The 22862-nt window shown below is 40.8% G+C and overlaps 1 protein-coding gene across 3 annotated transcripts in view; it reads right to left on the reverse strand.

Moving 5' to 3' along the window:
- Positions 1-3805: 3805 nt before the first annotated feature.
- LOC137192722 (disintegrin and metalloproteinase domain-containing protein 23) overlaps positions 3806-22862 on the reverse strand; it is a 30636-nt gene continuing 11579 nt past the window's right edge. Inside the window, exons 5-27 of one of the 3 annotated variants that reach the window (XM_067603614.1) lie at positions 20747-20810; positions 19715-19797; positions 19521-19584; positions 17997-18069; positions 17349-17416; positions 17105-17170; positions 16778-16846; positions 16036-16202; positions 14349-14433; positions 14166-14253; positions 12817-12868; positions 12409-12508; positions 12235-12306; positions 12063-12149; positions 11865-11945; positions 11692-11742; positions 11509-11572; positions 11272-11377; positions 10353-10472; positions 10051-10219; positions 9089-9200; positions 8485-8575; positions 3806-5623 (exon numbers count right to left, since the gene is read on the reverse strand). In XM_067603614.1, the coding sequence (XP_067459715.1) occupies positions 5578-5623; positions 8485-8575; positions 9089-9200; positions 10051-10219; positions 10353-10472; positions 11272-11377; positions 11509-11572; positions 11692-11742; positions 11865-11945; positions 12063-12149; positions 12235-12306; positions 12409-12508; positions 12817-12868; positions 14166-14253; positions 14349-14433; positions 16036-16202; positions 16778-16846; positions 17105-17170; positions 17349-17416; positions 17997-18069; positions 19521-19584; positions 19715-19797; positions 20747-20810 (1978 nt within the window). In that variant the 3' untranslated portion in view covers positions 3806-5577. Of the gene's footprint in view, positions 5624-7590; positions 7682-8484; positions 8576-9088; positions 9201-10050; positions 10220-10352; positions 10473-11271; positions 11378-11508; positions 11573-11691; positions 11743-11864; positions 11946-12062; positions 12150-12234; positions 12307-12408; positions 12509-12816; positions 12869-14165; positions 14254-14348; positions 14434-16035; positions 16203-16777; positions 16847-17104; positions 17171-17348; positions 17417-17996; positions 18070-19520; positions 19585-19714; positions 19798-20746; positions 20811-22862 lie in introns of all 3 variants that reach the window. The other 2 variants (XM_067603613.1, XM_067603615.1) reach the window with 2 other exon arrangements.

Genomic DNA, 22862 nt, shown 5'->3' on the forward strand with positions numbered 1-22862 from the left:
TGTGATCATAATGTATCCTACATTGACATCTGTGTTTTATTGGATTAGAGAATCTTCATTCAGAGCTTTAATACAATGTAGTATATATAGTGCTCAATGTATATGTATGTATGTGTACACAGGACAAACGTTTCCAGTTCAAGATAAAAAGCCAGCACATGCAATCCCACCTCAGAAACTGGGGAGGGTCTTCTATCTGTAAAAACAAGCACAGTGATGAATAGTGTTTCAGAGAGTGGTGCACGAGTTACATCTATGCTTTTACTGAAATGTCACATGCATATCTGATCTCAAATGTAATTATTTTCACAGTGAGAGGCCAACACTAAATGTACTGGGTGGGATTGTTACTCAGTTACTCATTCTTCTGATGATGCAAAAAAGTAGACTTTATGACAATTTCCATTGCAAGGCCTAAATTATAAACTTAAATGTAATGTTACGGTGCTTCTAGACAGGAAGAGAGGCTGGAAAGAACAAATTATTATTATTAAATGAGAAATAATTTTAGTTTTGCACTATGAGGGAAGAACATTTCTAAGGCGTGTGTACAGAGATTTTTTCTCCACACACTGATCAACGTCATATAGATCAGTGTTTATATATGTGTGTGTGTGTGTGTGTGTGTGTGTGTGTGCGTGTGTGTACTGGAGTGCATTGTATTGAAAAGTCCTAATATTATTGCTCATTCAAGAGAATGACTAACACCACATGTTGCAATTGAGAGTGCATGAAAACCAGTTAGCAAGTGAGCAGAGCAACACTTAGCTAAAAATAATTGATAAACTGTTCAAATATAAAAGTAATGGATAAACAGCTCAAATAGTTATGTAAAAGTAATGAATAAACAGTTGAAACAGTTAAAACTTTTAACAAAAAGTAGCCACTTATTTATCACTGATGCCCCGACACACACACACACAGTCCACTCACAGTTTCTTCCTAACATACTCGCTCGCTGTATGTTAGAGCATGAAAAATTGTCCAGATATACTACGAGCAATGTTTCAGCGCTGAGTCTGAGTACATGAGATGTTTATAAATGCACCGTATGGAGCGGAGGGACAGACAACTGCTGAGTGTCGTGAGTTCTGGAGGAGAGAGCCGGGAGCAGAGCTGGAGCTTTGGGAGGAATAACACCTGTGAGTCACACGGGATTCTGCTCTGATCCTGAACCATTTACTGGTGGGAGAAGAGCTCAGAGTTCATTTTTAAAGCTTTGAGCAGGAGCAACAGTGAGTGCTCAGTCCGTCTCTGTGGCTACTGGCTAGGGGGTTTATATCAGTTTATATGTAGCAACATCATCATGCAGAAACCTACATCAGGTTACATGGGGAATAGTTTTTTGAAGGGCTTGGAAAAATGGCATTTTGATGCTAAAACATACGTACCTTGATCAAAATTTGAATTTTCAGATTTGAATACATATGGAACACTAATATGAAGCTACAGAATGACATAAAAACCTCAAAAACTCAAACAATAATGTATCCACCCTTTAAACAATTGAAAAAGCTAAAATTATATGCATAAACAATTGATAAATGGTTGGAACAGTTATATAAAAGTAATGGAAACACATTCAGCAGAATGTTTAGACAACCTGATGAATGTAAGTCCAATATTCACTCCCCTTTTAGCTCTTTCTCTCCCCCAACTCCTGAGGGAAATATGTGTCTCTTTATCTGCTAAATGCTCCACTATGTTCACCAGCTGGTTGATAACTGTCTGATGTTTGGTTTCAGGCAGCTAGCGTGCTGATTATCACTGCTGAAAACAGCTGCCTGCTGCATAAACAATGCTGGTGAGAGCAGAGCTGCAGGGGTGAAAATCAAGATAGTTATCTGAAACAGACTGAAAGACCCTGCAGAGCTGCAGAGTAGGTTGATTCACTGTGGTTTTGTTAGAGAGAGACCATCTTCATGTTATAACCCTTTAATCCATTGTTTAATAGACCTATAGAAAATATTTATATTGATTTGTGGAGTGTTAAGGGTTTTGTAGCACAAGCAACCAATTAATTCTCGATGTGATTTAGTATGCTTTACTGGAGTCCCCCTGGATAGAGTGTGAAATCTTGTTACTGAAACTGTAAGAGATCATCAAAACTGAGTTTTCTCAACCATCTTCTTAATGATATGGTCCTATGAACACATAATTTTCTGCCAAAGTTAGAAGAGTTTTGGTTAATTGACATGAGAGATTTCTGTGTGCCAATGCTCTTCTTTCTTTTAGCTCAAGAAAAGGTGATGTCACGTAATTCCTTCACCAATCAGGACTGAATCAAAATGTTATGACAGACAAATGTAATTTGACCTCCAATACTTTTGTTATCTGGCAGCTATAGTTGCTAATTATGCTTAAGATCAAGATTTTACATAAAAAATATGTTTATAAAATACACTGAGCCACAGGTAGGGAACCACTGGACTTGTAAGCTATATGAAATATTCAAAACTAGTTCCACCTCAACCCTGCAAACAGTAAAATGCTACTTGAGCATTGATGCATCAGTATTAACTTATAATATAATTTATATATCAGTGGCAGGGGCCAATTTTCTCCAGAACATTTGTTTAATTTGAATACTTTAAGTACATTTAGCTGATAATACTTCTGCACTTTTACTTAAGAATGATTTTGAAAGCTGGACTTTTGGAGTATTTTCACGTTGTGGTTTTAGTAATTTTACTTAAGTGAAGGATCTGAGAACTTCTGCGCTAAACTTTGAATCTGTAGTACCATAAATGTTGCACCTATTTTAAAAGTTTGAATTACTGAATAGTAAGATGTTTTTAGGCAGAAATGTATTTTTCTTTTTTTTCTGTTGTTTACAAACATTTTAAATTCTGTGACAAAAAGTTAATTGAGCTTGATAACTGTTCTTAAGCTTTCAATTGTAACATATGATCTTCCTCAGCAGACAGAGTTTAGTTGATATGACATTTTAAATGTCCACAACACTTTAAGGACCTTTATCCATGTTATCTTAAAGTGAGACTTAAGTCATTTTTGAATAAGAAATAACACATTCTTTCTTTTACAAATAAAGGTTTAATTTACATGCAATAAAACACAATGTGACTCAGTTCAGTACACTTGTTCTGGTGTGACCAGTAGCTTATGGTGGCTAATATTAGCTGACATGTTGCTGTGTTTTGTTGACTATACAACTTTTGTCTACTTGTGCTACTGGTACACTACATTTTAGATTTTTCCATTATCCCATAATTCCCACTTCTGTACAGCTGAGAGAAAAAAGTTGAGATTGAAAGTTAATTTTTGATTTAGGAAACAGCAGCTGACAAAACAGTCACCACAAGGTCAGAATAAATTCAGCTACCGAATGGACCTAATGGTGAGATTGTTTTGCCAAATGTTAAATTAGTTTAGTTGTAACAGACAGGTCCTGTTTTGAAAACAGAAAAATTGAATTCAAGAAAGAACAGATATCCTCTTCTAATCTAATCTATATAGATTAGACAGACGTATTTTCTGTACTAAGAACGAATAGTCAATAATACCCTGAAAAAATAAAAGGCTTCTAACGAATAACACTGAATAAATCTGTGGACAATATATGTGAAGTGATATATGCAACAGTGAAATATATAAGTATTGTCTATACTAATTCATAAAGATGTAGCTTTATGTTTGTCTTAGCAGAGCAAATGTAAATGTAAAAAGTTAATCAGAAAGTCAGCTACACTGAAATGCTGTCATATTTGTCATATAGCAGTTATGCTTCACAGGATAAATAAAGTAAAGTGAGAATTTGATAGAGAAAGAGACAGAGACGCTCTGATAAAATTTGTCTGTAGTTTATTCATCGGTCCAACTGTACATGATGCAGTGAGAGAGGGACACCAGACGATGAGTAACATGGAGGATTACAACAATGCCAGTGCTATGGCAGCACCTGGAACACACCAACTATCAGCTGGACTGGAAATAATAGCCCTGCACAAGGAAACTGTTCAGGCCTCAATATGTACAGGCACCATACAGTGTGTGTGTTTGTGTATTTGTGTGCATGTGTGTGATTAAAAATATCAGATCGATTGGATGAAAAAACACACAAAAATGATTTTCAGTTCCACAAATGTAAAAGAAAAGGTGCTCTCTCGCTTTTCGTTGTAAATATTAATCCAGTTCTTTTTTATATTTGTCCATTCGTAGTTTGAGTACGTTGAAGCGAAATGAAACGAGACGTGGGAGTGGCCAAATACAAAAGTTTAGCTGATTAGCGGAGGTTTCTGTAATTCCATGTCTATGTTGATATCATTATTACCCATACTTTTGTGCAATATCTCTCTTTGCATAGTAAATAAAAGTTAAATGTTTTGTTGTTGACATGCACCTATCTTTTGTAGCATATTTTTCTTGCGGATTTTTGGGGGCTCCCATATAGAATTATAAGCCCACTATAGTGATTGCATGCAGCGTTACCAGTAGAGCTGAACTTGACTTCTACTAAGAGTTTATGAGAGCAAAAGGCTAAGCTGGGTATAGTGGGTGTTGATGAGGACTGTTAAGTGAGACCTGGCTGGACAGGTGAGCGCCTGCATGGACAGACTTCATGCCCTCAGCAGTAGGAGAGGCACCACTGGCTGCAGACAGAGGGGAAAGTGCTCTGTGTGCAACAACATCCATATGTTCAGGGTGATTGGTTCTTTGGCTTTTGAGTCACTGTTGAAAACACTGCGGGGTGGGGGCGGGGGGGGGGGGGGGGTTGGGGCAATATTGTGACGTTGAATTGTCCTGATCTCAGTCTGAATCCCTCTAGAACTGACATGCTTCTCCTCGACACCACAGCTGCGTAACCTTCGCAGTCTGTGCAGCGTGCGGTTCCGATTTTGGCCCGAATCACAATTTCAGTTTTTTCAATAACATTGCCAAAAACACCCGCTATACAACATGCTTAGATAAAAAACAAAAGCAATTGATGTCCTTGTAAAATATGCTGTTAAATTCCAAACCTGAACTCCTCTCTTATGTACAATTTTGCAACCTGTGTGTGTGCATTCACTATGTGGTCTGCACTGCCCTTACGGGTCCTCACATGAAGCCTTTTTTATGCTTCGTAATCATCTATAAAAACGTTTTCCACAGAGTTTGCTTTTTAATGAGGTTATTCCCTGCGTTGCATTTTTTTTCTCTTTATATGTTTTTTTTTTTGCAGTATATTCATAGCTTTCGTAGCCATGCAGAGCCCTGCGGGGAGGGCTCTTCATGCCAGAGGGGCCAGCAAGCAGCACGCTTTGTGCGGATAATCATGCCAGGTGAGAGAGTGGTGTGGATTCCGCCTGAACGCCTGTGCACTGGCACTAAAGAATGGAAGAGGAGCTCTGTCATTCTAGAGATCAGGGTGGGGGTGGGCGTTACATGGGTGAAGTGGAGTTTGAAAAGGCTGCATTTCTAATGTCACTACGATGGAATTTGATAAAATGTCCTCTATGTCTTTTTCAAGTAAATCTAATGCCAAAGATCAGCAGCAATAAGTGCAGTCCAGCTGTCAGGTAGCCCACTAAAGGAAGCCTTGAAGGAGTCCATCTCTGATTACCATCTCTCCTTGGGTTAAATGGCTGTGGCGTTGGGGTCGTATCGCCGTTTCTTCACATTTCTTATGAGGGAGACAAGAAACACGTGTCAGCATCAGCTATTAGCACATCTGTAAACATGACAAGTGCAACCTGGACAAGCAACCGCACTCATCTCTTCAGTTTACAATAGTCGACTCACGAGTAAACAGTTCTGGCAAATGAAAATTTTTCATTTTTGAGGATTTCAAGATCAAAATGCTGAAGATGTGTGAGTGAGGAAAGGTTGGTCCATGTTGGCCAGTACAGCCTGGTCTGCAAAGAGGCAGACAGGGGTATTTATATTCACAAACTTTCATATCTCAGTATATGATGATGCACAGTATGGTAAACTTGTTTTTCTTTTTATTACAAGACCATACTGAAGACCAGTGTCAGGTGACATCAATGAAAACTGTCACCAGGTTCATTAAGCAAAAGAACAAACTTCTACTTTCACAAAAGCTGATACCAGAATATGAATTTTGAAGGTCTGTGAATGTAAATATCCCCTGTTGCCTGCTTGCAGACAACTGCCAACTGGCTTGTGCGTGCAACATCAGTTTACAAGGTGAAGTGTAGGAGACATGTCTCATTACCAGTTTTGATGGGAAAGACATTAGTTCCACTCAAAACATATTCATCTGGGAGGAGAGAGCTAACATACAATATACTCTATAGAGGAGGGAAAGAGGAGACAACCACATCAACAACAACCACAGCAGCAGCAGCAGCAACGATAAATACTACCACAACAGTGGGACAACAACAAATACGACAACAGGAGTGATGCATAACCTCCCCGTACTGTGGCTTGTTGTGGGGCTTCTATCACTCTGTCATGCACCTGTTCCAATAGTAGGCCAGTTGAAGGTGGCACTATTGCTGTGCGTGGTTCATGCAGTGCAATGCGCCGTGTCTGTACCAGGTCTGTGAAGCAGGCAGCAATGGCAGCTGGTGTGGGCGGGTCCGAGAGTCCTGCTCTGCTCTAGGGCGGAGCCTGGCCATCCAGGTGGGTGTGGCCAGCCATGGCACAAAGGCTGCGGCAAACAAAAACGGTCCTGGCTTCTCTCTCTCTCACCACTCCATTTAAAGTCTCACCCTCAAACAGTAACGGATTGGGAAAAAGATCATGGAAGCGATGAGAGCACGACAACCCTGGACCGAATCACTCTGGGTTCGGCTCAGCCTTTGTGCAATGAACTGACCTCCTCCAAATCAAGAAGTCAACATGCAGAAATGTTTTGTTTCTTATTCTTTATCTCCTTCTTTTCGTTTTCTTTTTTGTGACAACCATGATGCTTTGCTATTTGGCATGCTTTGGTGGCTGCAGGATTGTGTTTCTCAATTATTCCTTAGGCCTATTTAGATTAAGATAAAAGATGTAACACCCCTGTTGCTCAAGACAGCAGGCTAATCAGTGGTAGATTGGAACATATTCAACATAAACTATTGTACAATAAAGTACATTTCCTGGCTACAAAGAGGTATGTTAGATGGTCTATCTTTGGATTTCAGAGGGGAAATGAGATTTTAACTTAAAAAATACAGGCATACACAAGCTTTTTGTAACCATTTAACTCTTAAAAGTACTTTCCCCTCTGTTTTGCGTCACTGTCATAAGATCCTTCACTGAACATGCATGTCAAGCATTGAGCTCTGCCCGTCCAATCAGTTTGAGGTTCTACTACAGATCCACAGAAGACCCCCCAATTGGTGTCTTTCCAAATCACCCTAACACATTTACACCCCTGAATGTCACATACAGTCTCTTAATTAGAACAACAAATATACACTGGATGAAGCTGAGCATTTCAGACACGTGTTAGGCATGTGCTTTCCAGTGTTCACAACAAGACTTTTCAGAAAGATTACTCAATTTAAAAAGCTTTATGTTTGTGCGCTGTTCAGTCTGGGGTCCATATTCTGTAGCAGGAGCTCAAACCCTGGTGTCTAGAAGCAGCAGGGATGCTAGAGTTACAGCAGGAGAGGCATGCGGCGTGTTGCTTACTTAAAGCCCCATCCAGTCCCCCCCAGCACTATGGCAGCCACAAGGATGGCTCCGGCGATGGAGCCTATTATTAGATTGGTGGCACTAGGACCTGTAAAGGGTTATGGGGAAAAAGACATGAGTTTCTATACTCACTCAATGTATCAATAACATGTAACTATACAGAGACGATTTCACATGGAACAGAAAACATACCATAAGTATACTATTACAGTAAAATGAATCTGAATCTGAGACTGTATTTTGCATGCTTTTCAGCCCCCTTAGTGTGCAACGTGAAGACAATGAGGTAAAGGCCCTGGGAATATTTACATTTATCTGGTGTCAGTTGAGGTAGTGATTATCAGTGGTCTTTTTTTATTAAGGTTGTGCAGAGGACTAGACCCTGGGTATCCATCACTGTATGTATATATGTATATGTGGCCTGCAGTATGAGTGGTAGAAAATATTTTTAGGGGTCCCAGTCACCACACAGCCTACCACTGACTGGCAAGCCAGGTCACTAACTGGACACTTCTCAGGACTGTTTTTCCATCTAAATGCCCCACATGCCCCAGAAAGGAGAGGATCACAGGAGCAACCACATAACGACTAAGAATAAGAGAAAGAAAAGGGACAAGAAGAGGAAGAGGGAAGATGGAGAAAGAGGCTTGTAGTAATGGGGAACAACAGGAAGTGGCAGGAGAGGAGGAGGAGGAGGAGGAGGAATCCATCAATCAATCACACGACACTGAAAACATCCAATCACATGACAATTATATGGTCATCACCAACACACAAGAAAACACAAAGCCACCGGGACGCACACACGGGCTCAGGCCGGCTCACGAGACCGCCCGCACACTGAGGCACCACTATGAGAGGAAGAGCTGTGAAAGGGTTAAAGATGCTTACTCTATTCCCCACCCTGTGCCTCCAAAAATCACCCCCAGGGCCAGAATGGTCCCTGCTACTGCCCCTATCAGCCTGTTAGTGGCCACGCTCACTGTGCAGAAGGAAAAGGAGCATTATTACCACCCTGTCAAAAACAAACAGCAGGCTTCCGCTTCAGAGTCATGGATGAAGTGACACGGTTTTCTCTCTGTGACGCTTCCCACCTCCTTAACCACCTCCCCACCCTCCCCTGTACTCAAAGCATCAGGTGTACAAGCTGGACAGTGCGTCCATTTCATCTGCTGAATCAAACTAAACAAATGTATCACTGCTTTCATATTCTCCTTCAGTCGCCATTTTACATGGAAAATCTTTACGACCCCAGTACACCTGTGCAGCTGAAATGATCTTCCGTACTCTCTGACGTCTAAGAATCTGTGCTGACTCAGAGTATTCAGAGTATATAGAATGACATCGCAGTATTGCAGAACAACATATACATTATATACTGTATATATGTCGGTGCTGCTGATGTGCATCGTGGCTAAGTTTAAATGAGTGCACATAAAACTTGTGTGTTATTCATTCTATCAGATGCCAGACGTTGAAAGAGGTAGAAACCGACCCTTGGGTCCTTCGTCCTGAGTGGCCTCAGGCTCTTTAGGCGGGTCAGGCATGCTACAGTCTGTCCCCGCCCAGGTGGTGTCACAGGTGCATGTGGCTTCATTGTTGCACACCTGTACGGATCAGACAGAAATAGATGAGGTGTTGAGGGGAACGGAGGAGCTATATATAGAGGTGCTGGTACATTAGGGTTATTTTTGGGAGCCATCCCCACTGGCACCACTCCCAGCAGCTGTCTTCACATTGGGTGTGTATAGAAAGTTATTGATCATCCAGGTTTTTAACAGAAGATACAGGCTTCCACACAAATGCTTCGTACAGTGTAAAGATGATCATACTGCATAAATAAAAATAAGGGCAAAGAAAGGAAAACTCGGTTAGATTAATTCTGTACCAGCTCTACAATTGCATTTTAATTATGCAAACCTTTCTTATAACAGAGCTACTCTACAGGTGGAATTCATTAAAACTGTGTGAATTACAGAATAGTGGATGAAGCCAAGGAACCACAGTTTCTATGGCTACACAACACTAGATTTAAGCCCAATGAAAAAAGTGATAAGTAGGGAATAAGTTGGGATCTAGCACTATGTTCACTAATTGAAAAAATAATATAGACATACTTCAGCAAGTTAGCAAACAATGGGGATTGTTTTGATGATGACATGTCTGTCAAACTCCTGAGTCTTATGAATAAATCCTTTAACAAGGTGTTACAGATATTAAAATAAATGCATAACCTATTTATTTACCTCAATTTTATTTAGAAACTGATTTTGGTGGATTTTGGTGGCTGTTTCCAGAACAGCTGCCATGTTTTCCAGTTTGTAAATCAGAAGCAAGAGTCAGGAGATTTCATACAATTGGAAGAGTTTCTGTTGTTGTTTACATGAAGGAAAGAACTGATAATACAGGCATAATGATCCAAGTGTAAATAGTGTGTTAGTTTACACCAGGACTCACCCCATGGGCAGAGCACACGTGTCCATTAGGTCCAGTAGGGCAAGTGCTCATGTTGAGTGACTGGATGGGCAGACACTTGCGGTCAAGGCACATCATTGACGGCCCACAGGGAGTCCCATCGTCCACGTAGCCTAAATCAGTCTCATCATCCAAAAGGACATGGCCACCACTGTAAGGAAAGGTTGGAGGGTACAAATGGAGAAAGATAAGGACTGAGGACAGGTACAAATACTGACTGTAGTAATGTTCTATAAGTTTCCAGGACATGATCAAGTGTTATAATATAGTAAACATGCGTTTACCTGCATTCTACCACCCTGCCTTGATGGTTAAAGGAGGTGGGAGTGATTTCTCCTTTCATTATTCCGATGCGTGGGTTGCGGCCAATGTTGGTACACAACAGGTAACCACAGAACACATCACTGTAAAAGACAAGCAGAGAGAAACATAGAGTTCCACTGAATGTTCATTTTGATTTTCCAATCTATCAACACTTTTAAATCCCTCCTTAAAAGATATGGCTGGCAATTTTCTATATTTTTCTTATTGTCAACAAATCTCATGTGCAGAGCCAAACTAACAATGAACTGATCCTATTTACAAGTATCGTTTGTGTATCCAGAGCCTGATATATCATATTCCTTTGTGTTGTTGACCTCTGTTGTTGTCCAAAAACAAAAACTACTAAAAAACACATCAATGAGCCACACTACTGCTCTGGATGACATGTTCCCTTGCTCTGAAGATTACCGTCACAGTTGTCTGTTTAGAAACGGCTCCAAAGACTAATGTTTCAACTCACATTTTCAGTCTCAGGAGAGTAGTTCTGTGTAAGGCAGATGCCACTGTGCATGCACAGGAACACGGTTCTGTTTACAGCACTTTGTTAGCTTGTTGACAATAAGAAAAATATAGAATAGCTTTATCCTTTAAGACCCATCTTTTTAACACTGCGTTTGAGTTCTCTTAATTATTAATAAGTAAATGATTGCTATAATCTTTTGTGTTACTGTTATTGGATTTTAAATTTCTCTGCACATTTGCTCTGTACATAAATTGACTTGACAGTGAAACATGGTGACAAAAGTGTCTTTTAACATGGATGTGTTAAGAGAGTTGGACTCAGTTGGTCAACCTATAGACAGTACTTTTGTTCTGACATGTATAAAGGAAATACCATACTTCATTTAATTTTGTGCAATATCCTCTCTTGAAACTCACTGTTTGCTACACTGGAGCCATTTCTCTCCATCCCTTCCACAGTTGCCCTTCTCTGTGCCCTCTGTGTTTAGCTTCTCATAGCAGAACTTCTCCGAGCCTCCAGCCTCTGCACAGGGGACAGAAGAAGAAGAGAGGAGAGGAGGTGAACTGTACAGCACTGACTACCAGAGCCTCTTTTCATACACTACACTCGTAAGAGTGATTTGAACTTGATGTGTGAAGGTATATTAGTCTTACTTGATCCCCAGATGTATTTACACTGGTTCTCTCTGGTCTTGCACTCTCCATTGTAGCAGCGGCCCTTCAGACACAGAGGAAAAATAAAAAAAGACACTCTCTGTGTGCTGCTCCTGAACTGCTATTCTGCTGTATGACTGCACCAATTAGGACCAATAAAAAGTTTTCAAACATCATTCCTACCTGGTCTATCTGGCAGAAGTAACCGTCTTGTTTATGAAGGTTAAGGGGGCACTGTAAACAAACACAAGACGTCTTCTTAACCATGCACATTTTCTTCAATATGCAAAGAATGCAAAGATGAACAGTTTGAAACCATAAAAAACAACACATGTAACAGTGCTACACTAGAACACCTGTCCAGAGTCCCCAGAGCAGGTCTCTGAGATGTCACAGTCATTCACAGCATAGCGGCAACTGTACCCTCGTGGATAGAACTGGCAAGGAAAAGGAGAGAAGACAAGAGTCTTAATTAGGATTTCAGAAGCATAATTTAATATCTGTATTTTCTAATGTATATATTATGCAAAAGTAAGAATAGACCAAGCTCATACCAGACATGTGTTATTGCAGCAGGGACCATCACTGCAGTGTGCCCCGTTGGCGAGGGAACACTTCTTGCAGCATTCCTTGTAGCACTCCTGAAAATAAACCTTAGCTTCACCCATCTGAACAAACGTGACGACAACAAACAGACGTGACTTAGTGAACCGAAAAGCAACTCACTGCTCTGGCTCCGCAGTCACACTCCTCTCCCACCTCTACAAATCCATTGCCGCATTCAGTCGCCTCAAACAGCTGCCAAAAAAAGTCAAGAGAGTGTAAAAGGACTCAGGAGGCATGTGTGATGTATAACAGTTGTGACAGACACACAGAGGAGGAGATTTGTCGGCCTCTAACCTTGGTCGGCCTGTTAAACAGACAAGAGCCTCCACCTTTCAAAAGGAACTCTTTGTAGTCCAAGATGCTGCACTTGGAGAATTTCCGTGAGTGTTGGACTCTGTAGAGGAAGAAAATATCTGTGATGCTCAAACAGATATTTTACAAATATAGTTCCATGTGTGTGATTCTGATGAGCTAACGAGATTTCCAGTCACCATAAGCTAGAGCATCTTTTGGACATTTCGAAAAACAGGCAAAAAACATTTATCTACCAGTTCTGCAGTTTGACACAGTGATAACATCACTCCCACACTCTTAGGAGTGGTAATAGCTACGTTATTTAGGGCACATAAAATCAGCATTAGTCATTGTTCCACTATTTCTCTCTTTTCTGTGTGTGCCTGTGTGTGTGTGTGTGTGTATTACCCAGTGTCCTCCATTATGCAGCCAGACCACGTGTCAGCACAACCGCATTCCTCTGAAAACAGGAACGAGAGAGCAGAAAAACAGAGACAGAGATTAAATATTTAAAGACTTTCTTGGTCTTTTTTTGTTTTTGGAGACTTTTGAAGATACTGTGAGAGACTGACAGTAACATCTTTGAAATGTATCATCGCATTTAAATTAACAGGGAGAAAATCAATAAAAATAATCAATTTACAATGTTAAACGTGATTGTATTGCCACTTTCTCATCTCAAAGACAATCATCAACCATCATAGCACCTGATTTCCAAAGCTTTGAATGTAGTTATGACTCTGTTAAAAGGCCTCATTTTATTTTTCACTGACATACTCACACTCTCCTGTAAAGCTCTGCCAGTTCTGGGGCCACAAAAAGATTTTCTCTCATAGTTTACCATTTTTTTGAGCTCGTGATAAACAGCTGCTTGATGACTCAACTCATCACACACCACTATGTTAAAACTGATAGCATGAGTCTTTCTCCAGCTTCAACTTGGCCTCATTAGAGACATTTTTTCCCAGACAATCACTCTGTCTCTCCATCTGATGCTCCTTTTCACTGCAGAACTCAAGGGACAGTTTGCTCCAATCAGAAGACACCTTTTTGTTTTACAGGCGCCATCTGCTGTTTTAAATACCTAAAGACATCCAAATGTCTAGACAACACATGTAATTTACAGAAAAATGTAATGTCTTATGACCACTATAGTACTTATAGTAGGTCACAGGTTGGTTCACAGAAAACATAAAACAACATCCTTATGCTTAGCGTACATCATGCCAGCAGATTTAGTTTATTTGCTGAAGTTTTAAGATATCTGCTGTCATCACAGTACAGTGAGGGTTAATTGGATTTCTGGTGCTCAAAGCACTGAAAATGACATTTTGAAAAATTCAAAAGCAAAGTGCCTTTTAAACAATAATGTCTTGAATTAATCAAGTTAAACCACAAACCATTTTATCGGGAACAATAAAATAATAGTAGAAGGATATCTCAAAACCTCAGCAAATTACTTTGGCAGATGCTTTTTTCCAAAACAACTTAAAGTAAGAGCATTCAGCTTCCGCAAAACAAAGCTAGATGTCATCCAGAATTGGATTGGCTCTAACGAATTTTTTTAGGGATAAGACAGGGTCCTTAATAACACTAGGGTCAATATGGTTTAATGATTTGGGTGACCTGGGTGATCTCTTAAAGTGGTTTTAGCTCTGCAATTTGCCCTCATTGACTCACTTATACTAGATGTGAAGCAACAACATATAAAAAAAAACAAAGAAAAGAAAACAGAAAAATGTGTATTTCATGTATACTTCTCTTGGATGCCGGGTCCCACTGGATGCCCAGGTTCTGAGCCAGGCTCTGGGATAGAGACCCTGCCATGGACCAGGTGGCGCCGTACTGTGGGAACAGCGGAGACCAGAGATTACTCACCTGCAGCCACACTCTGTGATACATGAACAGTGTGATACTGGATGTCCGACTGCAAATCTGACCTCATTGACGCCTACGCCACGGCTCACAGAACACATGCCCCCGAAGTACGCTGCGCTGCTTCTGCGATAGTGGAAGGTCACATTTCTACAAGAGAGTTGAGAAGAAAAAAGATAAAAAAATATCACAGATGATCAGATCAGTGGTTTCCAAACTTTTTATGCCTCCCTTTAGAAGTTAAAAACAATAAAATACACATGAACTGATTTAATTTGTAAACAGGTAAAATATTAGTGAAACTAGTAAACAAAAGCAGCTAAATGAATTTTATTGACAACCATTATTACAGCCCCTACACAACAATAGTCCAATCACACAGGTGTGCTTACTTATGTTTCCAGACTAGACCTCTCGTCAGTGCTGTGTACAGCCTGTGCTTGAGTAACAGCTGCACTAGTAGGATGGGAAAACTTACAGGGTTATCATTATTATCAATTTGGTGACATCACATAAATCCCACCATAGCTAGCAAGGGTCAGTGAAAACACCTGTATGGGAGTGTAGTGCCTTCAAAATGGCTATAATCAATAATTTTATACTAACACATTATCACTTGACTACCTGTGTGTAAAGATTTTATGTGGATGAACCAACAAAGAATTATAACCCAACTCTGCAGTTCCCCACAGCTCTATGTAGCTACTTTCAGCTCATTTATTTAATTTTACAGCCTGTTACTTTACTGTTTTGGTTCATCCACAACCCTGTCATTTTTCATCATCGTCATCATTTTTCGCCACAGCAGGCAGCTTTTTTCAGTGGACCTACCTGCCCAAATGGCAGACAGATAAAGTGAGCAACTAGCTAATGAACATAGTGGAACATTTAGCAGCCAAAGAGCCAGATATTTCCCTCAGAGGTGGGGTGAGAGCAAAACAGAGTTAAATGGAGGGTCAATATTGGACTTACAGTCAGGTGGCCAGAGACATGACTCCTAATGAATGCTAACGTTGTTCCTTCTGCCAACATCAACTTAAAGGGTGTAATATATTAGTGTTGTGTTTACAGCCCCAAGCTGTAGCCAAGAAATCTGTTTTTCAGGTTTAAGAACCTAAATTGAATGTCTCTTTTCACAAGTTTCTCATTTGTTTCGGATGCGCGAGTAAAAAAATGCCCGTTAATGCTTTTCTTTTATTCTCTGTCCTTCTTGTACTCTACATGTCGTCTTGCTGTCTGAATAAATCTTACTAAACTGAATCTTGCTTGCCTGCTATCATCAGAACTCATTTTTTTTATAATTCCCAGATGAATCACATTCACAGCACACATTTTGAAAAGAAAAGAGCACAGGTGGAATTAATGACCTTTTACAGCAATTATTATGCTGCAGGAATTATTACAGTTGTTACACCTGTGTTTGACGAATCAGAATGTTTGCTGTGAAAAACATCTATTTAACTTAAGTTTTATTTCGCATTTTCCACCTGGTCATGTGCGTCCCCAGCTCTCAATGCAAATGCAATTTCTTTACACCTCTCAAAACCCACACACTGGGCTATCTTAAGCAATGTTTAATGTTAATATTCACTCCTGAAGACGTGGTGCTTCAGGTCTACTACCAGGTATAATGTTGGTAGTATACCAGTACTATAGCACCATAAATATACTACATATATAAGCCACATGCCCATTGTTTTTTGACTTTTTGTGGTTGGCTGCAGCCGGGCTCTCAGAGCACTGTGAACTTACGAGAAAAGGTGCACAGCATCCGCGTGGTGCTTGATGCTCTGCTGCCGGTACTTGGAGAAATCTCGCAGCATTTCCAGTGGCTTCACACTGATGGGTATCTGATCCTTGTCTGTCCAGATCTCCACAGCGACAAGCACCACACGAGTATGTAGTTGCTCTTTGAAGATCTGCCATTGAAGCGTGCAGTGAATGGAAGGAAGAAAAAAGACAGACAGAGAGAGAGAGAGAGAGACAGAGAGAGGCAGAGAGAGACAGAAGGAACAGTACAGGGACAGGAGAACAACACTGGGTGTGAATTAGAGTCTGAACTGTCTCAGGAGGACAGACGAGGGGATGCAACACACTGGGAGCGAGGAGGTACAAGAGGAGTGTTAATACACGTGACGAGAACACAGAGCAAACACCAGCACAATAAGGGCTAACAATAAGACAACTACAGGGCTGACTGAGGGTTCGAGAGGCGTTCTCCATTGTGACACATGAGGATGTTCAGCTGTGTCATGCTGAGTAGTAGTCAAGTTTTGTAGACATTTGTTCATAAACCAGAAGTCAAATGTTGACAAACTGGTGGTTATCATGTTGAGTTATTCAGTCTGGACCAAAGCAGTGGGCTGACCAACTGACATTACCATCCCTAGAACCACATCATTAGCATGGCTTGTAAAAAAAAAAAAAAAAAAATTATATGTATGTAAAGCATACACTCAACATTTCTCAAAGGGTAACTAAAGAGCTTACTCACAGCATCCACAAGATTCACCACTGACTTGGCAAAATTCCTTGTGTGCTGCTTGGTCTTGTGTCGTTTATACTGCAGGGACAAAGGCAAAGGAAACAAGGCAAAGATGAATAAGGTGGAGTGACACCCACACACAGTGCCGCACACTCACTCTACTGGATTCAGAGGCACAACTCCCTATTGTGGGAAGAAGTGACAGGGGGGAAAAGGCAAAAATGGATCTGAAATATTGATGAGCTTTTATAAATATGAGACTACCACTTATGTAGTATGGAAAGGTAAAGCCAGTCACAGGCATTTAATATTGCTGCTTTGAATAAGAACACATACCATACTGTGGTCACTGACAATCATGATCTCCATATATTTCATCTCTTCAAATACGCTGCGAGGCATCTGCAAAATAAAGCCACAGACCATCAGCCGTGGTTCCAACTGCATATTTTGGAGTCCTGGTACAACCACAAGACTATACATACAGCTCTACGCTCATTAAACTCACTGTATGACAAATCAAGGGTGGGTGAACTAAACTTTGCTGCATTACTTTAGAGAGTTGAGATCAGACACTTACTGCTCGCTTTTTCCTGCGCTTCAGCCAGGACAAGTCATCCAGCTCTGAGAAGAGCTGCTCCTCCTCCACTGCGAACACACACAAGGAAACAGTGCCGCTTCAACACACATACTGTGTATTTACAAGTGGGTTTTATGCCACTGTACATTGTCATGGGTTCAGTTCCACAGGGATGTGTTTTTCTTGTGATTTTTTTCCCCTCGAAATTCCAAAATAGTTTCACTAAATTTCCCATGAAGCCCTGTGTTAAATTAATTAAACATGCTAGTCTAGAGTGAAGATGAAATGATAGAACTGAACTGCCACAACAGTTCAGGCTTTATGAAAGTAACTACCTTTAGGTCAATTTGACTATATTTATTCCACTGTAAAATGTATTCCTCTGATGTTTTCATGTTTTAACTCACCAAAACTGCATATCATAAAATGTTAAGTTGTAACTGACAATAAAAATGTGTTTTCTTGACTCCTGTCAGGCTATGTGTCCTTCGCTTAAACCTCAGGGATTACTACTAATGGCCTTGCACGTAGTTGTGTGGTTGACACACGAAAGTGGAAGGAAATGTCAGGGGTCAACAGAGGTGTGGTGTTGGTCTAAGGGGGGTGAGGTTATGTAAAGTAATAGATGACAGTGACGGACACCCTCACCCTGTTCCTCTGAATCATTGTTCCACTGAAGGGTGGCTGTTCTTCTTAATTTGTGAGGCCTTGCAGCTGTATCCTGTGGGGGAAGAGGCCATCAAGTGTTAAAAAATTGAAGAGGAGCTGGGGCAGAGGTGCTGGGGAAGGACAGTGTTCACTGGAAACTGTGAGATTTAACTTTGCCCACAGCAGCAAATGAATGTATAAAACAAATGTGTGTGTCAATGGTGATGACAGCAACGCTACTACTTTGGGTTGGACAATAATCAATATTGTTCTTTAAATAATGTTAAATAATATGTTTAAAGTACACTTATTAGCTTTCTTGCTGAGAGTTAGATGAGGAGATTGATACTACTATAATATCTCTCCATTAAATATGAAGCTACAGCCATTAGCCAGTTAGCTTAGCAGAACACAAAGAATTAAAACAGCAAGAAACAGCTACTGTCTCTCTCCAAAAGTAACAAAATCAGCCTACCAGCACCTCTAAAGCTTGCTCATCATAATATTATATCTTGTTTGTTTAATCTATACAAAAACTGAAGTGTAAAAACAACATGTTGCAGACTGTTTCTGTAGAGTCTCCGCTGGTTGCTTGGCAACCTCACAGTGACATCAGGACTCCTGGTAGTCACTGTGTAACTCCAAGAACAAGTCTGAAATATAACATGTCAAAAATGACCTTTACAGGTGCTGTCAGGCAGATTTTTTTAAAAATCTCGGACAGAGCCAGGATGGCTGTTTCCAGTCTTTATGCTAAGCTAAGCTAGCTGACACCTGGCATATTTACTGTACAGACATGACAGTGGTATCAATCTTTTCATCTAACTCCTGGCAAGAAAGCTAACAAATGTATTTCCAAAAATGTCCAAACTATTCCTTTAATGACTTTTGATCGTTATGATCATATGATACTGTACAAATTAATAATTTTGAGGAAGTTGTAACTAATTATTAACAAATTGTTATTGAAGCTTCTGTTTAACACATTTGAAAAGTCTAGTGTCATATAATGCATAACAGTGAAACACAGTTCACTGCTTTGAACATCAGCTTGAAAAAAATCCTTATTAATATCCTCCTGATGTACCGTCCAGCACTAATAGTGATATTAACAGTAATAATACAAAACATAAGCACTTGTTTAATATCACTTAACGAACTGAAGTCAAAATTGTGTAAATAAATATATTGAATGTTTTGCCGGTATATATTACTGCAATAGAATTAATTCAATGAATAAAAAAATCCAAATCAAAATGTCCACATTGCAAATACTGGAACATAACCATATTTACTCAATTGCATGTTGGCATTTACTCAGGCCACATTGCATCATTATCTCATATGACTCATCTCCTTCCTCTACAGACAGGAACATCCTTGGAGTCATTAGGATATCCTTAGCTGAAAAACTAAAAAGCAGTGAATGTCGTGCACATGCGTCAGAAGGCAACGTTACGTGTGTAGCAGGGCAGAATATCTGTGTGATCCATATTTTCGTTGTCTGTGACAGAAATAACTTACGATTGAATGAGTCTGTTGTAAGGGCTCGATTAGGTACACATAGACTCCATCGTCAAACATCCCACTGCACAGCAAAGAGAGAAGAAAAGGGAGAGAAGCCAGTCGATATTGAGTCAATAGGAGCTGGGGAGCAGAGATGAGTGTATCCAGAGACATTCTGAAGACGATTACGCAGAACTCTGCTGTTCACTTACTGCAGCCCGTTGCAGGTAGATAAGGCCACACGGGAGTCATCGTTCCCCCTCACCTGGCCATGGTAGTAACAGTGCTCACCGCCCTGAGGGAAGATAAGGCAGTGCTAATGCATCACAGCAAACCCTGGGCGGAACCAACACTTTTGCTACTGGCAAAACAACACATAGAACTGTGTATACACTGACAAATCACTCAGCTTTCATCAGTTTTTACTTAATTGTTATAAGTTAGAATTTTCTAAGGATGTAACAGCTTGTCTCACAGATGCCAGTTTGCCGTATTTGCAATGCATTCCTGCAGGGAGTCATGCTTGTTAAGACGGTGAGTTAATACATTGCTGGCACTATCTGTGACTCAGCTGTCAGAAGCAGGGTGAGTAGAGGACATTCTCTCTCCCTCTCTCTCTCCCTCTCTCTCACTTCACCCATCCCACGCTGCACTGATACTGCAGAGTGCTTTCTCTCCCCCGTCACGTGACCAGAGCTCCAGCAGGAGGCTGCAGGGGAGCAAAAAACCCTGCTGATTCAGCGACAGTGTGCCCAGCCCATCCCTCTACCTGAATCAGCAGCAACAGCAGCAGCAGCCAGCTCTCATTCCCAGCCCTGTTTTCCCCCCTCTCTCTCTCTATCTCCTCTTTCCTTCTGTTGAAAGCCCTATCTCTCTATCTCTCTCAATCTATCACTGCCACTCTTCCTCTTGTACACTGTGTTCTTTCTGGTAGTGTGCAAGAGAAGGTTTCCTGGTTGTGTCGATTTGATTGCCAGTTTGTAGAAGGTTTAACACCGAAAGATCACAAAGAAGCTGATTCACAGGAAAACAACACTTCCCAACATCCACGCTTACATCTGTCCCTTCCTTGTGTTTCCATTGAGACAAAGCGTATTTGTACATTTTGCTTTACGGGCGATGTGCATGACTGTATAAAATAGAAACAGCAGGACACATTGTATGAAGATACCACACTGAACCAGAAAAAACAAGAAAAAAAACATGTATTTTAACATTTTAGTCACAACTAGAGAAAACGTTACCTTTGACAGAACAGGTTTGCCGTCCTCATAGTGGATCTCAACATAATCTGAAGACAGCAAGTCACTGAAAAAGCAGAGATTTGTGTGTGGTCAGGATGCAAGGATGTGATGCAGCGACAATAAAAAGACATCTGTTGGTCTGGTTTGTTTTTGCGATCTCTGACTCACATATTGTGGTTTAAACTAGTGGTGAGTACAGCTTAGGCTGGCTATTTTAACACTCGTCATCACTGTGCCGGGATCAGCCCGCACAAATACTCCCGTGACATCTCAAAAGCAGAGCGGAGATCTTAAATGTGGCCTGCCCTCAGGAAAATTATGATCCATTTACTCCCGTGGATAATTAATTATCACAGGAAGAGGCTGCACAAGCAAGACTGCATCTGTTAAGATGAATAATCAAAAACATGTAAATAAATAGTCATAACAAGCTGCAAAGTAGAGTTATCGGAATGACAGTCATGACTGTCTCTTCCTCACATTTCCCAGATCTCTGGTTGAGAAACAGCGCACATAACAGGAACAGAAACTTTGTCTTGAAAGCTGCCAATGAGCCCTAATGTGATAAATGATTGCAAGGCCTCGGCTTCACCTTGAACACAACAGTCCTCCTGGCAGTTCCCGCTGTCTGAGTCAGCGTCCCTCACCATTACACACACTCAATCTGTTAGCTGACAGTTGACTTCAAGAGACTGCAATTTCTGCCACAATGGCGCTTTTTTTTTTTTCTGAGTACCCTTGCAAATCAAAAACATCCTCCTCTCCACGGACATGTAGTGGCATCGCAGCAGAATTAAAAGCACAAAAAAAAAGCCATGATGGATCTGTCTGGTGCTGTGACATTTTTGAGTGATGCTCAGCAGCATGTGAGCAGGAAGTGCACCATTATGAGAGGAGAGTCGAAGCATGAGCGGTGTCTGAGAGATTCCTAAGTGAGGGGCTATTTTTAGCTTGACAGATGAGGCAGAGAGAGGAGAGTGGGCCACACCAGAGCGTGTTGGTGTTTGTGTAATTGTGTGTGCATATGGGTGGTGGGCAGCATTGCACAGCATGGAGGGATAGGTGCTGGAATATCAGTGTCTCAAAGTGTGTGTGTGTGTATGTATGTGTGTGTGTGTGTGTGTGTGTGTGTGTGTGTGTGTGTTTAAGCGGCAGTGTGTTTGTGTGATTGTGTGAGAAGGGAGTCCTGCCCTGAGGTCTCGCAGTCCACAGGAGTGCCACAATGCAGCAGCAGCAGTAGCAGCAGCAGAGGAAAGTGAGACAGAAATGAGGCAGAGAGGGAGGACCAAAAAACTGCAGGAGGTTCTTAAGTCTGGCGCCAGATCAAATGCAGCTCTAAATCCTGTAGCGACACACGACGCTGTCATGTCATGCTGTCAGTACCTCTGACACATGGAAATAATTTGCTTTGAAGCTAAATGAACAGAGATGCTCCGAAGAAGGGTCGGCAACACTAAAGGAAACTGAAATCCATTACAGGGAAGTTCCCATTAATGTTTTACTAAATATGTCATCCATTCATCCATTATTCTCTCGATTTATATCAACTAGAAAATTTTCAGTGGTAGAAAAAACTCACAGGTACAGTAAGAGGTGAGCAGATAAAGTAGGAGCCATTGGCAGGTTGCAGACCCATCTATATATAGACCAGTACTGTCGCAGCTATAACACCAAGCAGAATTCAAACCCCTGTTCTCACACAAAAAAAGGGTACACACTGAAGTTAGCTCATGTATCTCACAGATAACCTACAAGCAAACAGCTGGGAATCAAGGTCACACTTTTCAGCCTCCTCTACTGCCGTCACTGTATTACATGGTGGCTCCTGAATGTCTGACAATGTACAGGATAACATCTGTTAAACACATTTCACTGTGAGTGTGAGTCTTTTGAGAATGTACAAGAGGAGGAGTGTGTTCACTCCTCTTTTCCTTGTCTCTCTTAAGATACAGCGTGTTATATGTACAGTACATACTGTACATGCTGCAAACAACATGTGCAGAAACACGATATGGAACAAAAGACAATTGTTCACCTCTGCTTTTTTTCCATTTCAACTGAATGAAATTCATTTAGAAAAAAGTATGCATGTTTGAGGAGAATTGAAGATATCATG

This window comes from Thunnus thynnus, chromosome 11 (genome assembly GCF_963924715.1).
Source record: "Thunnus thynnus chromosome 11, fThuThy2.1, whole genome shotgun sequence".
Taxonomy (NCBI): Eukaryota; Metazoa; Chordata; class Actinopteri; order Scombriformes; family Scombridae; genus Thunnus; species Thunnus thynnus.